Consider the following 24,240-nt stretch of genomic DNA (forward strand, 5'->3'; position numbering starts at 1 on the left):
CTGTTCATATAAAACAACTAAAATTAATGTAAAGATCTGCAGAATTTAAGGTAAATCTTGTTTTTTACACTGTATTCTAATTTTAATCCAGATTTCAATCTGTGTAATAATATTCTATGTATCTAATGTTTCACTGCATTAGTCTTCCAGTCTGGTAATGCTGCTTATTGTCTATATTTTTATTTATTTATTAAATTAAATAGATAAATAGATAAATATTTTTGGCTCTAGGTATTATATCAACCTTGCAGCATTGTTTCTTGTTGTAACTGGCCGTCAGCCTCAGCCAGAAAGGCATACTATAAATGAAATACATAAATAAATGTATGCTTCAGTTCTCCCTATCAAATCTGGCAAAAGCTACCCAGCCTTCAGACTAAGAGAAGCTTTCCAAATCGTATATCAAAGACACAGGACCACACTAAGGAACAAGACATGACCTTGTATTTGTGTGTGCGCGCGCTGCTAATTCTGTCCTTTAAGCACGGACACTGAAAGCCACTTTACAGTTCATGGGCCTGTTTGTATATTCTAACAAGAAATCTTCAAGCACAAAAAGAATTCATGGGAGCAATTCTGTTTGTTTAAACTGTAACCTGCGAAATGAGATTCTCTGGACAGGTATGTGTGTATATGTGCGTGTGACTTGTGTGTAGAGTTTATGTTGTGCTTTTTAAATAGTTGTAAACTGCCCCAAACCTTCCATATTGAAGGAGACAAAAATCCAAACTATTGAATGAATAAAATGCTGTGTTCTCTGTTGTGTATCAACTTAGACATTCAGCTAAGAGAAATTAGCAAGCTGCTCCTATCCCTTTCCCAGATACCTGAGCATTTGCTCATACCTAACTGAGCCAGCAGTCGCTTTTGCTCCTCCAGTATCTCTTCCTTGGACATAGACTGCAGCCTCTCCAAGTTCTCCTCATGGATCTTCTGGGCTTCCTGCTCACCAGCCAGGCTTCCAAGGCCCTCACCAGTGACAATACGAGGCTGCTGAGTATGCAAGGTACCAACAGAGTTTTCTAGAAATGAAGAACACTGTGAGTGATAGACTCGTAGTAAACAAATCTCCTGAGCTAGAAGAAGCACAACAACCATCTCCTGCTGGGTTAGAGGAGAGGTGAGTGTGAAACACAGATGGGGTTTTCCCCTGGAGCTGCCTCCACAGTCCTCCTTGCAGAGGTCATTCAGCATCTAGTTTTCTACCTTTGAAGAGCCAGTTAAAGACAGTTTTATTGTCAGAGCTTTTAGTCAGGTTTTTTTCCTGGCCTGGTTTTATTGCAGAACGGTTTTTTTTAATCTACCAATTCTCTTGTTTTACTTGTTAATTAGTACTTTTAGGGCATTTTATGATAGTTGCATTATGCTGTCTAGTTGCTAAGGGAAAGGTGGTTTTATGGCTTTTTACATGCTTACATAGGGATGGCTATCATTTTACATAACATTCTGGCATATAAACTGAAACTGTTCTACTGTACGAGTTGTTCATTTAGTTTTTGTAAGTAATTTTTCAACATTGTTTTTATTGTCACTGTTGTTTTACCCCTTCTTGTGTGCCGTCTCAATCAGATATATGGAGAGGCAGCCAATACATATTTGTCTCAAACATTAATCTATGTGTGACTACGACTACACAAAATGGCACCCAGCACTGAACCTAATTTTTTTTGTAAATCAGCAGATCACCCCTTTCTGAAAGAAGTACAGATAAAATTGTCTACAGTAACACACGTAGATTACGATCTATGTTTAAGAAGAATCTTAAAATGCTACCCTGACAGCAACTTCTTTTATGTCCATTAGAGACAAAAAAAAAAGTACTTCTACACTAATTTGAAGAAGAAGAGCTTGGATTTATATCCCGCCCTTCACTACCCAAGGGTGTCTCAGTGCGGCTTTCAAACGCCTTTCCCTTCCCCTCCCCACGACAGAGGTAGGTGGGGCTGAGAGAGCTCTTGACAGAAACTGCTCTTTTTCAAGAACAGCTCCTATCAGAACTATGGCTTGCCCATCCTACCCATCCTTTTTCTTATCCAATTATTCTATTTCTATATGAGACTAAAACTGAGATTTAGGACTGAATAGCGTAATTAGGTGTTTTTGACAGAGCCTAAGCTTTAGCCAAACAAAACCACAAGAAGATGGGAAAGCTTTTCGGCCACATGACAAGAAGGCACATGAAAAAGGAAATTCGATAAGCACATAGGAACTCCACACTCCTTGGCACCAATTCCCAAAGCACATGACAGGTATTCCTGCAGAGACCATGGACAAACTTGCTAGAACTCCAGAAGTCTGTGCCATGAGAAACAGAGTCAACCAAGCCGTTCCCAATACCACAACAAGAAATGGTTTGCTACTCCCTCAGGTTGCTGATTAATGCCAGGAGTTACAGAACAGCAATCCAAAGCAGAATCACACCCTTCTCGGGCCGTTCACTTCAATGGAGCCATAAGGGTGTAACTCTGCTTAGGATTTCACCATTAGTGCGGCAATCTTCTTCATTGTCTTCCCTCCCTAGAAGTCCTCTCAGGCTTCCATGAGCCCAGGAGTAGATTATCCGTCTCTTCTGCTTTCCCCTTCCATTGCTAAGGCCAAGGAATCACCATGTGTTCTGCCTGAGGAGACCTGGAGAAAAGTTTTCATTAGGACTCAGGGAGGCTCCCTGCTTCAGCATTTGACAACACTCGCTCCAAAGATTCCTCCATTCACCTTCTTCAGTTCTTAAGAGCTGTGCCTCCAAGGCCACAGGAGGCGGGGGAGCATCTGGAGTTGTCCGTTCTGTGTCCTTCTGCCCAGCTCGAGGGGATGCTTGAGCCACTTCAGCTGCTCTCTTAGCAGCTATCTTCTGAGAAAAAATACTTCTCCTTCCAGCTTCTGGTTTTGCCTACAAGAAGACGAGGCAGTAAACTCTCCTCTACTTTTCCTAATTATCCTATTAACCTAGAACAGTTTATCAACTGGTACCAACTACTGCTGCATTCACACTGTAATGATTTTTGGCACTGCTTCTGCTGCCCCAGCCCCCCATAACCGCCGTCTCTCTTCCCCCACCACATATGTGTGGATACGCCAATAAAACCTGCTCCAGTTTAAACATGAAATTGGAGCAAAAGCTCTGTATGGAAAAAGCCTATGGTTAATAAGCATATTCAACAATTACTTCTAAAAACAACATTATTTTAGAAATTTTCATTAATTCCTCCAACAGCACATATATTATTTATAAAATTCATATATTATCCTTTTCAGTGTTACCCATGACAATGTAGGGGACACATTGAAATAAGAAATTGCTTTGTACTTGGAAACTGTCATTCCAGTACTTAAGACTACCAACTGCAATCAAACACAGTCCCAAATAAAATAGTTAGTTTTTAGGGTGCTACAAAGACAAGATCCCAAGGGACCCAAAAGAAGGAAGACATTTAATTGGTGAAAAGCTAAAGTCCTTCTTCATTCTTCACTATATTTAAATAAATTTACAGTTTGACAGGTAAAAATGGAAGGAAAGAGAAAGCTGCACATTTCTTGGCAAGATGAAGAAACCATTCAGTTAGAGGCATATTTGTTCCGATCCCACAATACACGAGAACTTTTTCTCCACAACTGATCCCAAGAGTCTACTTATCTGAATGTTTTGCATTTTTGAGAACACACTTCAACATCTTGGAAAGGCCAATGCTAAAGTTTTGCAAACTGTAAGTGCAAGAAATTCACACTAAAAAGACTGGATTAATAATGCTTAACCAACACAATGCCTTTTTACAATTTGCATGCCGTTTGTACTCTAGCTCTGTCACAAGGTTATTGACTAGTGACAAGGAAACCATGAAAAAGGCTGCACGAACCAAATTCACTTTCATGGTAGGGATTCAGAGAGCTGCGAGAGAAAGAAAAAAAGAGACAGCTGCGTACTAAGGCCGCACAATGTATATAGCACATGCTGAAGAGTTTCTGGGGATGCTTTCCTTATGCAAGAACTAAAATAACTGTTCATCATGCAGAAGCCTGTTTCTGTATGTAGAAGAGGATCTCCGGATCCCATTCAGTGACTTTTGTCTGGTGATGAAAAACCAGGGACAAAAATGTCACCTTCAAAATTCATAACCAAACAAGCCAACATTGTACACTGCAATTCTTATAGGAGGAAACTTTGCAGGGTACTGGAAAGACAAAAGCCTTCCCCTTAACAAGCACTTCAAATGTTCCATCCCATCAATCACAAACTGTCTCCCAGGATACCAATTCACTTCCTAGCTCAGTTTTGCTTTCTGAGCCATTGCCTCCTAGTGTTCTAATAACGAGGCTGATGGGAGCCACCACAGAGAGACAGTGGCTGCCAATTCTGGCTGCAGCTTCTCTAGTAAGAACATGAAAGAACAGGCCAGCAGCACATCAGTGCTAAACCACTAAGCCCTGGCCTAATACAGCCAAAGGAAAACAACCCCACAGGCTAAGAAGGAGGCCCAGATTCCCAGGAATATGGAAGAAATCTTAATTCTAATAACATGAAGGAATATGTTGGTAAAAACAGGGGTGCCAAGAGCTAAAAACCATTACTAAATTAACTTCTTTTTTAACTAATATTTTTTAAAAGTGTACATAATGCAAAATTTTAAGGAAAGTTGGCTTTTGGAGGGTGGGCCAAAGAGCAAGCTAACACAAAATTAAATAAATAATCCAAATCCAAATTCTAAAAACAGTGACTGTCAGAAATCTCTGCATAGCATTGGAAATGTTGAGTGTTCTCTCTTGCAATTCTCTGCTTTTTCACAGTTTCACACAACAAGGATAGTGGGCAGAGCAGTGAGAGGAGAGAGAGATTTAGCAGATAATCTGATGGGGGGGGGCTTCCAAGCAGAAGAATTCACAAATGTTTCTGCCATATCTCCCCCAGTGGTTTGGGGAGGTTTCTTTGAATTTACAGAAGTGTGACTGGGTCCTCTTTGCTTATTATTCCATTCTCTATTACGGAGCCATGCCTGCTTGCCTGCAAAGAGTAACCATTTTGCTTATACCATCTGAATGTGGGTACTGCAGATGTGGGAGAGGCAGAGAAATAGAGGATATATTATCTACACACAAACGCACACACAATGAGCAGTGAGCCTTCAAAAACATGTTGTTTGTACTTCTGGAAGGGAGACAGGCACTACAGACTGTGGAAAAGGGATAGAGGAAAACGTTCCCCCTGTCACCCACAGGCCAAATTGGATAAGATATCACATATTTATTATCACAGTTCTGAGTTCTCTTTACGTGATGTACGCACCTGTGCAAGGTGGATAGGGTTCTCTGAATTAGGGATACGCTGCTGGGTCAAGAGAACAGAGGAAGCTTTTTTAGTTCAGGACCAAATGGGATGTGCACTTATGCATGAATCTGCCCAGTCATATATAATGGAAGCTTATTTTAAACAAAAGTAAACAGCACACAGAGAGGGAATACTAGAACTTCCTCAACCATTACATATAAGTGGGGAGGGGCAGTTGCCAGGAAGTGCTAATTAAAGTCAAGATGCATAAGTAACTGCGTGATAAGTATAGCTACGATTGGATTAAAGCAGTTGGTAAGACCTGTGAATAGCAGCAAATTAGCATATAGATAATAGAATAGTTAACAAACACATGTGACAACTAAGTATGAGTCCAGTGGCACCTTTAAAACCAATAAAGTTTAATTCTGGGTATAAGCAAGAACAGAGTGACTTAGCATGCATGGTGAGATAAGAACCTGATATCTCTGTTAAGCCTTCTGTAAGCCTGTTATCCTGAGTGCTGAATTCAGCAATCTCCCGTTCCAGTCTGTTTCTGCGATTCCTTTGTGATAAAACAGCTACTTTGAGGTCCCCCATTGAGCAGCCTGGGAGGCTGAAATGTTCTCCTACAGCTTTCTCAGTTTTGTGATTTTTGATGTCAGATTTATATCCATTTATCCTTCGACGCAAGGTTTGACCTGTTTGCTCTATGTAGATAACTGAAGGGCATTGTTGGCATTTAATAGCATATACAATGTTAGAAGATGAGCAGGTGAGTGTGCCTTTACAACTTTACAAAAGTTATATGGTATAATCCATAGCCCATTTATATACACTGCAGAATTACCTCTCTAACTTACTCCTCACATTTGATCTGATTCCACTATAAAATGAAGAAATGCCAAACATTAATAAGAATTTCTTGCACATTTCATTTCGCTTCCTACAACTGTCCAAAGGCTGTCATGAACCATGCTTTATGAATGCAAACTATTGAGCTTGGCAATTTATCCTGTTTTCAATACTGTGCCAGTATCATGCATACTGCTATGAGTATATTGTTAATCAAAACTTTTGTACCTGATTTCAACTGTTTGGGGAGCAGTTCCAACAGTTCCATTTTGGATCGCATGATCACTTTTCTCTTGTGATTTTTTCCAAAATTTAAATAAGTCATGGTTCTTGGGCACTGCCACAAATATGAAAGAGAGAGCCTATTTTGTTGTTACATCTCACGCACCCTTGTAAAGGTGCTTCAAATTTGGCTACTCTCTATCTGGTATTAGATACTATCCATACAACAGGACCCTTCCGAGAGGGATTGAAGGAGGCTGTGGTCCATCGTCTCCTCAAAAATACCATCCCTGGACCCTACGGTCCTTACAAACTACTGCCCAGTGTCTAATCTACTGTTCTTGGGTAAGGTAATGGTGAAGGTGGTGGCGACACAGCCCCAAGCTTTCCTGGAAGACGCTAATATACTGGATCCCTTCCAGTCCAGTTTTCACCCTGCCCAGGGGATGGAGACGCCTTGTTGTATGACCTCTGGAAATACCTGGATCAAGGCAGATCACTACTACTGATACTTCTTGATTTGTTGGCAGTGTTCAATATGGTTGACTATGATCTGTTGACCCACCACCTCACCGATGTGGGGATAAAGGGGCTTGCCTTGCAGTGGCTGGCTTCCTTTCTCCAAAGTCAGGGACAGAGTGTGTTGCTTGGGGGGGGAGTTACCTCAGCAACACCTGCTGGAATGTGGTGTACCACAGAGGTTGATTCTCTCCCCATTGCTGTTTGATATATACATGCGCCCCCTTCCCCAGATTATCTGGAGGTATGGGCTGGGTTGTCACCAATATGCTGACGACACCCAGCTCTATCTACTGATGGATGGCCACCTGGACTCTGCCCCAGAAAATCTGGACAGGGCATTACAAGCCATGGCTGGATGGTTACAACAAAGCAGACTGAACTTGAATCCATTGAAGACAGAAGTCCTGTACCTGGGTCACAGGGGACTGGGATTGAGGATCCCAACCTTTGACAGGGCCCTACTGGTGCCAGCATCAAAGGTGAAGAGCCTGGTGGTGCTCCTGGACACCTCACTAACTATGGAAGTCCAGGTCACCACCACTCCCAGGTCTGCCTTTTTCCATCTTAGACAGATGAGGCAGTTGGCCCCATATCTCAACCCCTGGGACCTGGCAGCAGTGATCCATGCAATGGTCCCTTCCAGATTGGACTACTGTAATTCCCTCTATGTGGGGCTGCCCTTGATTCTGCTCCAGAAGCTGCAGCTGGTGCAGAACACAGCAGCATGTGTGCTGACTTTGTCATCTGTGCGACGCTGATCCACCTGCTGCTGCGCAAACTGCACTGGCTGCCTATTGAGTACCAGATCCATTTCAAGGTGTTGATGCTCATCTTTAAAGCCCTGTGCGGCCAGTGACCTGCATATCTGCGAGACCACCTTTCCCTCTATGAGCCCTGAAGGGCTTTACGATCTGCCAACCACTTTACCATCTGCCTTTTCAGCCCTGGCCCCTACCTGGTGGAATGAGCTCCCATATGAGATCAGGGCCCCGTGGGACCTTTTAACGTTTTGCAGGGCGTGCAAAACAGAGTTCTTCCACCAGGCTTTTAGTTAGGGCAGTGGGCATCCCCCCTCTCTATTGGGCCTCCCCTCAGCAGATCAGATCTGTATTACTATCTAAGGACACAAACTCAGAATAGACTGCATCTGTGAGGCTTTGACCATGATTTGTGCCATAGGAATGTTGTTGTATTTTATTGGGGGGTTTAATTGTTTTTAATTCTTTGTATAGTGTATATTGGTTACTGTGTCTGATGGAACCCGCCCTGAGCCTGCTATGCAGGGAGGGGGGGATACAAATCCAAATAAATAAATACATGATTTTTAACATGTTTTCCATCACATTTATATTCAATGTCTTCAAAGCATATCCTCATTTAAACCAGCCCATGAATCATGAGAGATATTTATCAAAAGGTCTTTTCCCCAACTGTTCTTGTAAACCAAAGGTTTCTTATCTGTATTCACCAAAGGGACAAATATATCCATCGGGGTTTGTTTGAAATTCGTAAAACTTCTGATCTGGAGATACTGATATACTGGACATATAACCCGATTTTGTTGAATTTCATCAAAGGAGACAATTTTATGTTCTTTAATAATAATCAACCAAACTTGCCAAACCTAATTCCATCCATGATTAAAAATTACTCTGATCATAAGCTTGTCCCAATTCTATATTATGTAGCACTGGCATACAATGTGAATGCTTCAACTCCAAAGACGTTTGATATTTGTCCCAAGCTTGAACGAAGACCAAACGAATAGCATTCCATCCTTTTACAAGGTGGATTTGCTTATCTCTCCATACTCAACTACATAACGTTTTTCAAGGACAAATTACTCAAGGACAAATTCCCAATTGATTTTTGTGTCATCTTCCTGAACCAATAAGTGACTATCACCATTCTTGAGGTGTAGTAATATCTTTTGATATTAGGGATCGCCATTTTGCAAAGATTGCTTCAATGTTGCATTGGGAATACTAGATTTTTTAATAAATTATAATTCTGCTTCAGGACGTTCTGTTCAGCACTTTATCAGACACTCAGCAGTGAAAGAAGTTGTATAACCATAGAGAAGCTCTGAGATGAATGGACTCTCTGGCTCCTTCTAGACTCTAATTGTCTATCAAACATTGTTCTGAGTGTCATGGTTATGCGAACTGATTTTAAGTACATCAAGCAACACATATGAGCAGAACAATGAAACAAAAATTCCTAACCCATGATCCCAATTTGGCAAGACTGATATAGTATACTATATTAATATAGTAATCCCTCATAATCTCAAAAAATCTGCATCTTTTTAAGGGTAAAGAGCTATCAGGCCTCTTGCTCTCATTACAGAGGGAAGGGATTTATCCTGCCTCAACATCATCTGGAGCTGCCAGAATCAATATAAAAGGTTCTTCAGACAGATGATTACCCTACTCTCAGATGCTGTTTCCTCTTAGTTTTCTCCTCCATCCTCCTGTTCATATCCTGTGAATGGAACCACTAGGCAAGAGTCCTGCAAGACTTCAGAGCCCCAACCCAAACAAGCCATATGACCGCATAGACTCCCAAAGCATGACTGGCTCAGCAGCCTCAGTAGTACTCTCCTTCCATCCTATTTGCCCGTTTCCCACCAATTGCTGCCCAGTCCTTCTGACAAGCTCCTCATCCACAACAGTAATTTCAACAGCTGTTCTTTTAAATATCCATTTGCTAAACCTTCTGTGTAATTCACCAGAGGTCTTCTAGTATTTTAGTGGATAAGCTCAATGGCACACACCTGTTAAGATGTTTCTTACCTCCGTTTTTATTTCCGATCTGTGAAAAACTCTGGGAAATGGATCTCCAGTAGACAATGGTATGGTCACACGTCCTGCACTTGTGTCATGCTCCTGTCACAAATAAAGCAGAATATTTGAGCATTAACTTCCTTACAACACACACTCTAGCATGACCCAACAGATGCAATATACAAGAGATATGCCAAGTGTTGTGGCATACAATTTTTCTCTTGGTCGGGTAGAATGGGATTGGGTGTTTAGGTGTTGGGTAGATAAGCACAGACAGGTGGGGTTGGTAATGGGATGGTGGGGACCAATATTCCAGGCTGGTAGAGAACAGAAAAGATATGGGAAAGAGAAATGGTCAGTAGTTATATGACAAAGAATGTAAATATTATATGTACAACTCTTAATGTGAGAGGGTTGGGGAATCCGGTGAAACGGGCAAGAGTTGGAAGATATATTCATGAATTAAAAGCTGATGTGGTCTTTTTGCAAGAGTTATATAAAGGGGGGGGAGAGAGGTGAACTTTCCTGGCTTTGGGAAAGGAAAGAAATGTATTGCTTCAGGCTCCTCGAAAAGTAGAGGAGTGGGAATAGTAATAAATTCCAAAGTTGATTTTGTTGAGGATAAAGTATTGAGAGATAAGAATGGAAGGTTTATGTTTGTTCAGGGACACCTGGAGGGAGAGCCGGTGGTTTTAGCTTCTATTTACCTCCCTAATGTGCATCAGCTGAATGTATTTTATAGGTACTTGCAGAAGCTTGATAATTTTTCGCCTCACACGAAGATAGTAGGGGGTGACTTTAATATTAATTTGCAAGGGAAAGGTAGTTTTAAAAAAGGAAAAGTAGTGAAATTTAAAAGAATCTGTGGGAAATTTGGACTATCGGAACTCTGGATGGAAATGTATCCTCATGATGATTCATATTCATTTTATTCCAGTGCTCATGGAACTTATTCAAGATTGGATGGTATTTTAATTTCTCAAGAAGTTAAGAATTAGGTAAAAGATATGGCTATTGGAATGATTAAGATTACAGACCATGCCCCTGTTTCAGCGTTTTTGCAAGTAGGACATTTTAATAGGCCTTATTTCTGGAAGTTTAACCCATGGTTAGTTGCAGATGAAGTAAGAAAGAGTAATATTAAAAAAGAAATAGAAAGATATTTTGTGGAGAATAGAAATTCAGAAACTTCATTAACAATATGGGAAGCAATGAAAGCTACTATTAGAGGAGTGTGTATGCAGAATTTAGTGAGACTGAAGAAAGGTAAAGATAGGAAGATCAAAGAAATAGAAGAAGAAATTAGAGTATTGGAGGAGAAATTTAGGAAATCCAAGAATAAGAAGGATAGGGAACAAGTAAATAGGAAAAGAGAAGAGCTGAATGTATTAGATGTTAATAGGACTACTTTGAAAATACGGTACAGTAAACAGAAGTATTATGAGGTTGAAGGGAAAAGAGGGAAAATATTAGCAAATATAATTAGAAATTTCCAGGTAAGAAAAAATATAAGGGCGATTAGGGATGATAAAGGGGTGTTGGAAACTGAACCTAAAAAGATATTGGAGAATTTTTTAGACTTTTATAATAAATTGTATGCAAATAAGGGAATTAAAAATTATGATATAGAACAATTTTGTGAGGGAGTAGAATTCCCAGTCGCTGGATTATGGAGAAAGCAAGAGAGTACCAGAAAAACATCTACTTCTGCTTCATTGACTATGCTAAAGCCTTTGACTGTGTGGATCACAAAGATGATAATAGAATCTATGAATGTGCAATCTGCACCCGGACTGGATGGGTTTAATGCGGTGTTTTATAAGCACTTTAAGGATATATTGGTGCCACATATGACTGAATTGTTTCAGGGAATTTTGGATGGATCTACTACCCCATCTACATGGTTGGAGTTGAGGTTGGTGTTAATTCCTAAACCGGGGAAAGATCAGACTTTAAGGGATTTATATAGGCCAATTTCTATCACCAATATTGAGCCTCTGGGCTCATATCGACATGGGAGCCAAAACAATGCCCTTGTATATTAGCGGGCTTATTAATAGGGGCTATGGGTCGGAAGCACGATTTTTCGCTTGCTTCAAAATGGCCGCCGCAGCTGGTGGGGCAGCGTCGCCTGCTGCTTTCGTTTTGGCGCGCTTCCCTGCGCCGTCCTTCATTTGCTCTCCACATTGCGTTGCGGCGACCCTCTTTCAAGTCGCGGTCTCGGAGAGGTCCTTACCGGCAGAGTTAGACTCTGTCGCTACGAGGAAGCTATCCTCTAACTGCCTGGGGTCCATTTCTAGGTCTCAGGTCAGAGCTATGCAGCTAAGGGACAGAGAGCTGCAGTAAAGAGGTCGAATTAGGAGTTGGAGGAGGAGACGACAGGAGAGAAGAAAATTCTTTTTTTTTGCTAGTAAAGATAAGTGAAGAGATTAATTAACAGAGAAGAGACAATAAAAGAGTGAGCCAAGAAAAATCAGGAAATTGATAGGCAAAGCCTAACAAGCTGCTTCTCCCTACTGAGGCAGGAAAAGAACTGAGCCTGGGGTGACTCCCACCACAGGAAACAGGAAGTTTGAATTGTTCCTGCCTCCCTGAGTGATGGATGGGAATCACCCACAAGATGGCCTCCACCTCAGAGGGAGAATGTGGTATTATGATAAATTTACCCCGTTAAGGGGATCAATGTCAAAGGAGGTAGGAGATAAATTAAAGATTACGATAAAAGAGTTGAAAAAGATTTGGGGAACAGAAGGGATGATGGAAGAGGAGAATAATATTTTGAATAGGATGAATTGGTTGCAAAAAAATCAAATTTCCTCATTGTTGAAGGAGGAAGAAATTAATCATATTGGTAAAAGAATTATTACTCCCTTTGAAAAATTGGTGAAAGAATATGGAGAAGGCAAAAATAGTTTCAAAATTGTATAAGGTTTTATTAGGTATAGGGAAATCACCGAGAGAGGTTTTGAAGGAATATTGGGAAACAGATATTCAAGGTAAAATTTTGGATGAAGAGTGGGAAAGGATTTTTAGGTTACCTCCCTTTGTTACAACGTCTAGGTTAATACAGGAGCAGGGTTTGAAGATGATACAGAAATGGTATTACACACCTGTTAAGCTGTACTATATATTTCAAAATCAGGGAGTAAAAATTGTTGGAGGAAATGTGGAGAGGTGGGAACGTTCCTAAAAACCCTGCCTAAATCCTATCTGTTCATGCCCCAGTATGGTTTCTGATTCCATCCAATTCAGGAGCTTCTTTAGTAAGTAAGCAGAATATAGTTTTCCTAGAGAACAGAGAAAGCTGATTGGTCCCTTCTGGACCTCTTTTTCAGGATAATAATAGAATGTTTCCATGAATCAGGTATTTGTCCACTGATGTTAATCTGAGTGAAAACTGGGGCCAGGACTTTGACCCACCATAATGGATCAGCCTTGAATAGATCATTAGGGATTAGATGAGAGCTCAGAGTTTTTCCTAATCTTAATCCCTCGATAAGGCAAATTACCTCCTTAATTGATATCTCGGGCCACAATGCTGTTACATCAAGAAGAATAAAAACAGATGTACTTTAGCATCAGAGAATAGCCTCTTGAAATAGACTTCCCACATCAAAGCGGCAATACAATATAGGATTTTAGAGGCTGGGTTAATAGTAGTATTGATGATAGACCAGAAGGCCTTATTGTCATTACTACTGATACCTGAAATGAGATATCCCCATTCCTTGTTAAGGGCCATCCGTCTCCTTGTCTTAGTCCTCTATACATGTATTTCAGTTCTATCACCTCTTGAAGGGCTGATATTGTACAGTTAGTTTTAAACGCACAATGCTACTGTTGAATACACCTTTTCATTCTTTTGCAGTCACCATTAAACCAGCTATTCCTCTTAACTTCAGGGAATGTCCTATTGAGGTTCTTTTCATGTAAAGTAGTCTAAACAGTTTTAATTCTCCCCTCTCAGAAAAGGTTACACAAAAAGTTCACACATGCAAATCTATATAATTCAGCATTTCCTGGAGCAAAGTTTGGATTACATTGGAAGAGCACTGAAATATTTGTTTTTAGGGTGCACAACTCTGGATTTAGCATTTCTCAATGGTCTACACAAGATGCTTAATCATCTATTACTGTAACTCCTACAGACAGGACATACAATTATTTTGCTGAGGACCGCTGTTATATGTTGATCACCATGATCCATCTGCTCCTCTGGATCCTCAAAGTGAACATGTGTACTTCTGAACTTGGGTTTCTTTGAGGGACCTGGTAGAGTTGGGGGCACATCAGGAAAGTCTAAAAAAAAAAAAAGTGCTGGCATTTAAGAAAAAACATATCTTAGTATTCATTTATATTCTGCTTTTCTCTACAATTGGGAGCCAGAGTGCCTTACAATGCTCTTCTCCTCAATTTAATCATCACAACTACCATGTGAAATAGGTTAGGCTGAAAGGGCGTGATTGGCCCAAGGTCACCCCGCAAACTTCCATGACAGAGTGAGGATCTGAATGTCTCCCAGTTCCTAGTCTGGTACACTAGCCACCACATCACAAAGAACATTAGATATCCACAGGTGCTCCCCACATGCAGAATGAGCTATGAACCAGGCATAATGTATGTCAGAGTATTCTTCTTGTGGTTCATCCATTGTTCTGTAGATACTGAAATACATATGAGAGAAATAACTGATGAACCTCTGTTGCTCATATCTTACCAACACAATCATAATTCATTAGCAGTCAGCAATGTGTCTGGATAGAAACAAGGACCAAATCCTGTATCTAAAAATCTAAGGTAACTGTAAGCAAAGCCAAACTGCTGAATGATTTCCTACAACCAGATGGATTATAACCCAATCCTAGTGCTGAATTGGAATTTAAACTGCAGCTGCAGTAGATCATATGCCAAAAGAGATCGATACAGGTGACACATGGTCAAATTTGTTACCATACAGTTGCTTGGTCATCTGTATTACTACAAACACAATGCAATTTTTTCTACTGCACAATGCGCAAATTCCAGCCACGTTTGGCTGCTGCAGCAAAAAACCCTATAAAGACTTGGATCCTGTGAACACATATTCTGCATGTATTACTTTCCAGCCATAGCAGAGCTTACTTCCTCTGCTGCTAGCACTTCCATTTGCTCAAGGGATCATTGAAAACCAGTGACCTTCCACAAACAGAAGTACTCACAACAAAGGAAGCGAGCGGCCCTGTGGCAGAAGCAAAGTGCATGCAGGACCCACTGACAGAATCCAAGTCACAGGAGTGTTGTGGCACCTTAAAGCTGCACAAAATTGAACTGCTTTGTTTATTGTACCTAAAATGTTCAAAACAGACAATGGAAAGATTCCAAACACCCTAATAAGAAAGAATGGGTTTCAGGGGTTTGAGAGATTCTTATAATACAGAAAATGACTCTTCAGCAGAAGGTAACTAAACAGCTTTCTATGAAAAATAACTTTTTGGAAATGTAGCACCTACTCATCATTTATTTAGAGAATAATCTTTCCTTCTTCGAGGACTGCAGCTCTCTACATAAGCCCACTTGTGAGGAAACCTCAGTCCCATACATGGACTGCAAAGGTGAGGCATGCGGCAACCAGAGACGGGGTTTTTCCAGTGGCCTCCCCCTTCAGGTTCACCTGGGACCTACCCTGTTTCCTTTTTACCCAGGCATTTAACTACAGGGTTCAACTTTTATCTGTTTTATGGTCTGTTTTATCAATATCAGTATTTAGGCTACTCAATGTTAATTTTATGCTCTTTTTAAGGCCTGGCTTATTTTCAAAGGCTTCAGTTTGTTTTTAATCGCTTGTTTTCAAAAGCTGTGTTTTAATAGTTCTATCCTTTCAGTTGTAAGCTACTTTGAGCTGGTGTTCGGAAATGCAGCACATACATTTTCCAAATAAACAAATAAATATGCAATGTGGCAGAGACCAGAGGAGGTGGAATAGACTGCACTGCTTCAAGAAGCCACACTTTAGAGTGCTCCCTTAGGTTAGAAACACCCTGTGAACATAAAACCAAAACAGCAAGCAAAGGGGAAGGGACAGAACCTTGCTATGCCAGTTTTCTGTTTGGAATTTTTTTTTAAATGCAAAGCAAAATTCAAAGTTGAACTCGACCAGCTGCAGTCTAAAATGCCACAGTTTATTTTACTACCTGTGATCTCTGTTACCTTCTTCCCTGATCCTGCATGTGTGAACCCAGTCTAACAAGCTCTGCTGGCAGTGTCTTCTATCTGCTTGGTGTGGGCCAGAATCACAAGAGGCTGTAGGCGAGAGCTCCACTCTACAGCATGGCTTGCCCAGGAGAAGTGTGGAGCATACCAGGAACAGTTTGTCGATCAAAACTGTTTTCTTTCACAAGGTGTTTTCTGATTAGTGATAGCTTTTTTTTCCTGTTGGGCATCTTGAACCTTTGACTTGTTTTTTTACCAGATCATTCTGTTTTTAATACTGTTACTGCACATCACTGGAACTTTGGAAAAGGCAGGATAAACATTTTTAGAACTGAAATGAATTAAATTTACAGCTACTGATGTATAAAACAGATGTATAAACTCATAATCACTATAAGCCTCTCAAAAGGTGTACAGTGAGCTTTGGAGTTTAGAAGTCTTTGACATCTTGTACCTCTAGATTATAATGTCTGATCTGAAATTTTTTCAAACAATACCCCTTTATCATCTGTAAATGTATGCATTCAACATTAGGATTTTAAAAGGGAAGAACAAAAGGCTCGATAAAAATAAAACAGGTAAGAGCTAATTGATTTACATAGTTGAAACCCACATTTCCTCATGGCTTTTCAGAGTCGGGGTCTGTGCTGGGAACAATAGAAAATAGTTAGCAGGAATCAGCTTGAACAGCTGAAGAGAAAAACAAATCCAAAGATTCGACAGCAGCTGAAACAAACACACAGAAGGTGATCAGAAAAAGAACTGAAGTTGTTATGACTCCAGGAGGTACAAAAAACAGTTAACTTTTGCCAATAGCTGAATCCTTGGCAAATCCTCTGTCCATAGTAATTAAGAAACTATTTCAATTAAGCATCTTCAGAAGTCATTAGATATTAACTGAGCTCACATATCTTCTAAGGGTTGGCCGCAACCTGTGCACAATGTGTTGCACTTTTGTAAGATGTGTGCAAAATGCATTGCACTTCATTAACGTTAGGATTTTGGAAGGCATCCTCCCCACTCCCCATACAAAAGAGGTCCAGGAAGCTAATGTGTTTTCCTTATGAAATACAGAGCCAATAGAGAGAAACCTGCCTCCCTCTCATACAGAACTCATATGGTCACTTACTAGCAGTAAATTCAGACCAGACAAAACACAACACATAATTACCCTATGGAATTCACTGCTTCGAGATGTTATGGTCACTAGCTTAGATGGATTTAAAACAAGATTAGGGAAATTCACAGAGAATATGTCTTTCTAGGGCTGTTAGCCCCAAAAGCAAAATGAAACGGCCAGGCTCAGAGGCAATATCTTCACCAACAGCTCAAGTGAGGGGGAGCAAAGGTAAGCTGTTGTCTTTATGCCCAACTCCTGGGCTTCCTCTGCTGCTGGAGTTTAATCTGATCCAGCAGGACTGATTTTATGTTCTAACATCTATGTCTTCTCCTGCTTTGTGCACACAGAAGAGGGAAAGTAAAAGAACAAAAAAGCAATGCTGATAATGCCCCTCCTTCTAGTAAGGCATGAAGAAAAAGACAAGTTGCTTCGATCCTGCCTAGATTTCCACATGCAGGGATGGGGGTGGTTTTTGCTGATTCATCTCCTGTTCCTCCCCATGAGAGACTTCTGATTTCCCTTTCCCAAAGAGCAGCATTTTGGGAAACATGTTATTTGTTTTAATTAAAACATTTTATGCTGCCTTTCCAACCCAAATAGGGGCCCCCAAGGTGGCAAACATGAAAACATTTGAACATTAAAACAGCATTTAAAATAGTATATAAAATAATTCAATAAAAACATAAACACACAACACTAAAACCAGGAAGGAGGGCCAATAACAGTTACTGGGGGTATGCCAAATGAAACAAAAATGTTTTCACCTGCTGGCAGAAGACATCGATAGAGGGAGACAGATGAATCTGCCTAAGGAAGGAGGTTCCAAAGTGTTGGTGCCTTGACCAAGAAGGCCCTTTCTTGGACTGCCACTCATCTAACCCGAGATGGCAGGGGCACCTGAAGCAGGACCTCCAGAGATGACTGGAGTTAATGGGGAAGCTCATATGGCTAATGTGAGGAGGGGGATTTGTGAAAATCACTCTTTGCACATGCAGAAAACCAGGCAGGATCAACCTAATGAGAAGGAGACTATCAACTTATGTTTAGACAACACAATGGCAGCTGAGCATGCCCTGCCCATATTGGGGTGTCGCACAATAGTCGTGGAGGCTAACAAAACTGCTGGGGGGGGCAGTATCGACAGAAATATGGACTGCATCACGTGAGGCAACTGAATTCATTTATTTATTTACTTCATTAATACCCCATCTTTCTCCCCAGTGGGAACCCAAAGCAGTTTACAGCACTCTCTTCTTCATTTTATCCTCACAATAATCCCTTTGAGTTAGGATAGACTGAGAGTGTGTAACTGGCCAAAAGTTACCCAGCAAGCTTCTGTGACAGAATGGGGAGGGAAACCTGTGTCCCCCAGATCTAGTTTGACACTGTCATCACTACATCGTGCTGGCTCTCAGACCAGTATCAATCTATCCATCTATCTCTATATCACAGCATAGTGAGGGAGTGCTCCTGTAGAACACCATTAAAACAGTGTTTCTTATACTGGGATCCAGGGACCCTTAATGGGGTGTGTGGGGGGGGTTTCCTCAAGACATGTCAGGACAGAGGGAAGCCCCTCTCTGGTTCATCTGAATAAAGCAAAAATGAAATCCCCTCAGTTTTCTAGGAATGGAGATAAGGGCTTTTAGTTTCAGGGGAAATTGACAGAATCGGCTTCCCTTCACTTTAAGTGTGTGGAAGTGCTGACAGCTACCTCCACCTGCAGTCACCTTGCTTCCAGATCACCTTAGAGCACCATGCAGAAATGCACTGATGCATCACTCGGATCGAATAGCAAAATCCTAGGAACTCTAATTGGCCAACTAGTACTAAGGGGATACAGTCCTGACAGAGTCGTCATAGTCATTTCAGGTGTAAAATTAAACTGGTTTTCATTCAATTTTCCAATCAAAAGAATTTCACTATGGAAATAGAGACATGCCATTCTGTATTCAATAATGGCCCAGTTTTCAACTGAGTACTTGAAGGTCAGGTTTATTACTGTCTGCATTTACAAAATTTATACCCTGCCTTTCTGCCCTCATAAGGGCCATCAAGGTGGCTAACAGATTAAAAAACCACATAATTAAAACATCCTTTACAAACGATTAAAACCAAACAAAAACAATTACAGCCAAGCTAAAAAGGCATACAAAAACATAAAAGCAACTATTAAAACAAAAGGCAGGAAGGAGGAATCAAAGAAGGAATGCTAGACAAAACAAAAAGGTCTAAGGCCCTGACCTGGATAGCCCAGGCAAGCCTGATCTCGTCAGATCTCGGAAGCTAAGCAGGGCTGACTCTGGCAAGTACTTGGAGGAGAGACATCCAGAGAATACCAGGGCCGGGAGGCAGAGGCACGCTAACAAGCTACTTCTCTGAATGTCCTCCAGGACCGAGTAGGAGTCGACAGAGAGCACCATGACTTCCAGGTACAGGTGCGCACAAATGCAAAAAAAACACACACACACCCAAAACACAAAAAAGTCTTCAGTCACTGGCAAAAAAAGAGTAACAGAAGGGGACAGGCGAATCTCTCTGGGAACAGAGGGTCCAGAATTGGTGCCATGAACAAGAAGGCCCTCTGCTGAGTTGAAATCCGCCTAATCTCAGAAGGAAGGTGCATCCAAAGATGACCATAGTGGTGGTCAGGCATGTTCATAAGGGAGTAGGTGGTCCTTCGTGGATGTTGATCCCAAACTGTATAGGGCTTTGAAGGTCAAGACCTTAAGTTACGTCCAGAAACAAACTGGGAGCCAGTGCAGATAGGCCAAGATTAGAGTGAAACGGGGCCTACAACCCACTCTCACTCCAGTCAACATTGTAGCTGCAGCATTCTGTATCAACTCAAGTTTAATGTTCTGTAGCACTGATTAATATGAAAAATTTCAAAAACTGTCTTTAAAACTTGCAGACTTCGGTTAATTCAAACCTTGTTATATTTTATTGCTTATGACTTGATTAAATACTGTTATATATTTAATGTTTATGTACTGGAAAAAAATTAAGGAAGCAGACTTATATATCTTGTTTGTAATATATTGCTTCATGCCAATAAAAAAATTAAATTAAAAAAAAATTCCAAACACTACCTATTAAGGATGTTTCTTGCTGTCTTTGGTACAAAGTCCCCCCCAATCAAGTGCTGAGACTGATTTAAACTTGGTTCAGGGCCTTTTGAGTTTTGGCTCTATATAGTCCCCAGGTCCCAGCAGGGGTTCCCCTGCCTTTTGGGGCTTCTGCCCACCACCAGCCAGCAGGCCGGCAGGGGAAACCCTGCCCCCAAACAGCCATGTCTGGGTGTGACATCCACGACATGATGACATCACCCAGAAGAGACATCATCACGTTGGGTAGGTTGTGTATGATGCTCTGGTTTGAGGGCAAAACTCTATGATAAATTTGGCCTAAAACCATAGAGTTCTGCCCTTAAACCAGAGCGTCATGATGCAACCTTGCCAATGCGATGACATCACTTCTAGGTGACATCATCACGTTGATGATGTCCCAGAACACCTCCCAAATCCCACCAGCACAGCAAGGGGACCTGGCAATCCTATACAGTCTGCTGTCCTTTGACACCCAACCTGGTTGGCTACATAAAGACAATGCTTAAAAATTTCACTTAAATTTGCTTTTAAGGTGTTGCTGATTTGGTTCTCACTGCTTTGTTTTGAGAACATGAGACGTTACAAGCCTCTACCAGAAGGTGCAGCTTGCTGCAGTCCAGTGTGTGGCAGTTGTGGTCACTGAAGGAGGCTTGGGAGGCTGTGATTTTAAATCAAAAACGAGGTCACTTGAATGCTAACACTTGAGAATGCATGGCAACTTACAAGAACAGAGAGTGTTTTCTCTTAAAGAATGCCAAGCACTGTTAGAAGATATACATAGTGTAAAGAAATCCAAAATAAACTTACCATCTAGTGACACCACATCTCTGTCATGCTGCAGTGGAAGTCTCTCCTCAACTCCACTTCCCTCATCCCCTCTTCTCTTATCTGCCTTCTTTACAACCTTTACTGCTGGAGAAGCTTTTGATGCCAGGAACTGATTCTGAAATTTCAACAAATCTGCTTCGGACTCCCCGGGCTTTGGCCTTGGCAACATCTTTCTCCTTTGTTCTCAGAGCCTTCCACTGGAGAATCTGTGGGTTATCTGATGTAGATACAGAGAAACACAATGAAAACAGACAAAAGGCCCTGACTTGGGGAAACGAGCTTTGGAGGAATCCTTATTTTTATATTCCCAGCTTTCACTGACCTTGGAGTATCCTAAAAGAGATGAAATCTATCAAACACCCAGATCAAGAGTGGCACTGAACAGCCATTCAGCCTTTCCTCCTAGAAAAGGTACCCTCCTACAGTAAGCATTACCAACCAAAACAATATGCAGAATTGCTCTACTTATTCCTCATAAACAGGTATATTGTGCTGCCAAAAGGGGAGTGGTGAGTTCTTGTTGGTGGCTTTGCTATTTTAGGAAGGAGACAGAACATTCTCTCTGTGATCCACATGCCTTTGAATTGGCTGCTGCACATACAGCTTTCCTGAAGGGCTTCTTTCCTTTCTTCTATACTTCACAACACCAATATTTTTCCCCAACTTATTTATGGGACTGTAAGTAAGTAGTAAGCACATTTCATCTAACTAGTCCATTTTTATGTGCATAAGCAGCATTACAGGACTTCAAAAGCCAAGCATTCGATACCCTAGAGAAATGGATTTCAAAGACCACCAGGGGGCCAAATTAAACAAACTGACCACTTGCAATCAAAACTGTTTTCTAATTCCCTCTCTAATAGTTGCCTGTGTCCTGCCTCTTTTTGGAAAACTTATCAGTGCAAGCAGGCAGAAGTAATTTATGCATTTATTATAATTTCGGTAATCTGGAGGTCCTTTGTTTAAAAGGCATGATTAATTCCAAAACTTCCTCTACTAAAGTAATAAATACTGGCAAACTGGAATACCACAGAACAAACGCCTGATATCTGCAGCATCTGTCATTCTGACAATTCATTTGAAGGTGAAAGCATGCCACATCTTTCATCCAGAAGAAGCATCATAAGATAGTTTGGCAGGATCCATGCCAGAAGAGAGTAGATCTTACCACATCTTTTAGGCAGACTTCAACTCATACACTTCAGGGAACAGTGAGAGAGAGCCATTCCACAACGGTCATTCCCATCCCTGTCTATGTGAACAATTATTTGTTTTATCCTACCCTATCGCCAATGGTAACCTCTTCCCCATTTTAGTTCTATTTTTTTCATTATTTATACCCACCTCCCTTTTCTCCCCAATGGAGACCCAAAGGGGTTTCCACCATTTTCTCCCCTCACCTCTTATGAGGTATGTTATTGTGAGAAATGGTGACTGACCGAAGGAAGCCTCATATGAATTCAAATCTAGGACTCTTTAGTCCAAATTGGGCTGTCCAGTGTGATACGTTTTCTCAACATCAATTGGCAATGAGGTACGTACTTTCTACAGAGGTTCCCAAAATGTCATGGGACTAGAACAAAAGAAAACTGCTCCAACACTGTTCCAGTTAACGCTGTATTTTACCACACATGAGGAGAACACACCAGGCCCATAACCAAAGTTGGGCATTTGGGGGTGCAGCCCCACCCTGGACAAGCCCTGCCCCACCCCAGGAGGATTTCAGGGGGCCCCCCATGTGCCTCGCCCCCACAGTGGCAAGGAGGCTGGGGAAGGAAAGGGAAGGGAAGCTGCCCTGAGGCTTCTGGTCAGTTTCACTAGGGGAGGAACAGTTGTTAAACCTAACAGCTGATGGGGGGGAGTGATGGAGGGGAGTGACCCTCACTACCGTCCATACCACACGTTGTTAGGTAATCTAATTAAGTTCCCCACTGTTCACTGCCCCGCCCCAACTCCCTGGCCCTGCCCCGCCCCAACTCCCTGGCCCCTACCCCGCCAGCCATAAATTTCTGGCTATGGGGCTGGAACACACACTACACAGGATCTTATCCTGACATGCACAATTACCATTTTGTCTGAAAGCAGCAATTGCATGTATTTTTCAGACTTGCTACGTACCATAATCCATGTAGAACATTTCCCCACTCAGTATTCCCATCCATTCAATTCATATTACACACATGTAAAGACTGCATCCCATAGTTCCATTCGTTAGACACAATTTTGGCCACAAACCCCTCTTGAAAATACAACTTGAGTGACTGAGACAAAGGTAAAATATGGCATTCACAGTACCCTACCCTACAAATCATAACGCTAGAAACTTTTCTGCTTCTGCTGCTTTCTTGCCTCCAGAATGGGAGCCTCAACTTGGGAGTTTCTTCATTTCAGAAGTTATGCATTTTTAGTCTCACCTGCATCATCACTCTGACATCACTATGTAGATGGGAGTAGCAATATTCATTTCCTCCACACCAACATATCAATGTATGTTGGTTCTGCACCCTAGGAACCTTCAAAAAGCCAAGAGAATCCCATTCAAACTTGTTGCACAGCAGCACAGAACAATCACAGCTGTCACAGCTCTGCTTCAAAATAGTCAATGGAATCTTACATTCTAATAGCCAAGTCAGTCAAATCTGAGGATGCTTAAACCTAGTGACTGGAACTGTGAACAGAGAAGACAAAAAAATCTGAAATCTAAACAAATACATGTGGGAAGGTAGAAAAAAACCAAAATGATAAAAGGACCACCTGTAGCTTTAAGAAATGGAAGCCCTCAATGGAAGTCTGCCATGGAAGCTCACTAGGCGATATTGTGCCAGTCACATATTTATTTATTACTTTCCATTTATATTGCGCCTAGCCGGGCAAACTTTCAGCCTAATCTATCTCACAGGGTTGTTGGGAGGATTAAAAAGGAGGAGAGGAGAATGATGTAAGTTGTTTTGGTCCCCACTGTGGGGAAAGGCAAGGTATAAATGAAGGGGAAAAGTAATAAATATAGATGACGATAGGAGGCAGATAAAAAGTAGGTTGGATTAAGGAGAGTTGGCGACATCTAGGGGTGAATATACCCCTAAACCTAAAAGACCTTCTGAAACATAATAAATAAAAAGGGATATAGTAATTTGGAACACACTACAACTAACGTTAGCAGATAGACTACATCTTATAAAGAGCTTTGTACTACCAAAATTCCTGTTCCTTTTCCGAACTCTACCGATCTCTATCACAAAGATCTGCAGACCTGGCAAAATTCATTGATAAGATTCCTATGGGAGGGGGAAAAGTCAAGAAAAACCAAAATATACTACACCGACCCGCCAGCCTAGAAGGTCTAGATCTCCC

The 24,240-nt window shown here is 41.3% G+C and overlaps 1 protein-coding gene across 1 annotated transcript in view; it reads right to left on the reverse strand.

The window, feature by feature from the left end:
• Positions 1–24,240, reverse strand: part of RPAP1 (RNA polymerase II associated protein 1) — a 79,082-nt gene that overhangs the window by 51,052 nt on the left and 3,790 nt on the right. Inside the window, exons 2-6 of the mRNA XM_015429507.1 lie at positions 20,869–21,106; positions 13,802–13,941; positions 9,652–9,744; positions 2,713–2,887; positions 846–1,022 (exon numbers count right to left, since the gene is read on the reverse strand). Coding sequence (XP_015284993.1) covers positions 846–1,022; positions 2,713–2,887; positions 9,652–9,744; positions 13,802–13,941; positions 20,869–21,058 — 775 coding nt within the window. The 5' untranslated portion in view covers positions 21,059–21,106. The remainder of the gene's footprint in view (positions 1–845; positions 1,023–2,712; positions 2,888–9,651; positions 9,745–13,801; positions 13,942–20,868; positions 21,107–24,240) is intronic.

This window comes from Gekko japonicus, unplaced genomic scaffold, assembly GCF_001447785.1.
Source record: "Gekko japonicus isolate JY-2015 unplaced genomic scaffold, Gekko_japonicus_V1.1 scaffold251, whole genome shotgun sequence".
In the NCBI taxonomy this organism is placed as follows: domain Eukaryota; kingdom Metazoa; phylum Chordata; class Lepidosauria; order Squamata; family Gekkonidae; genus Gekko; species Gekko japonicus.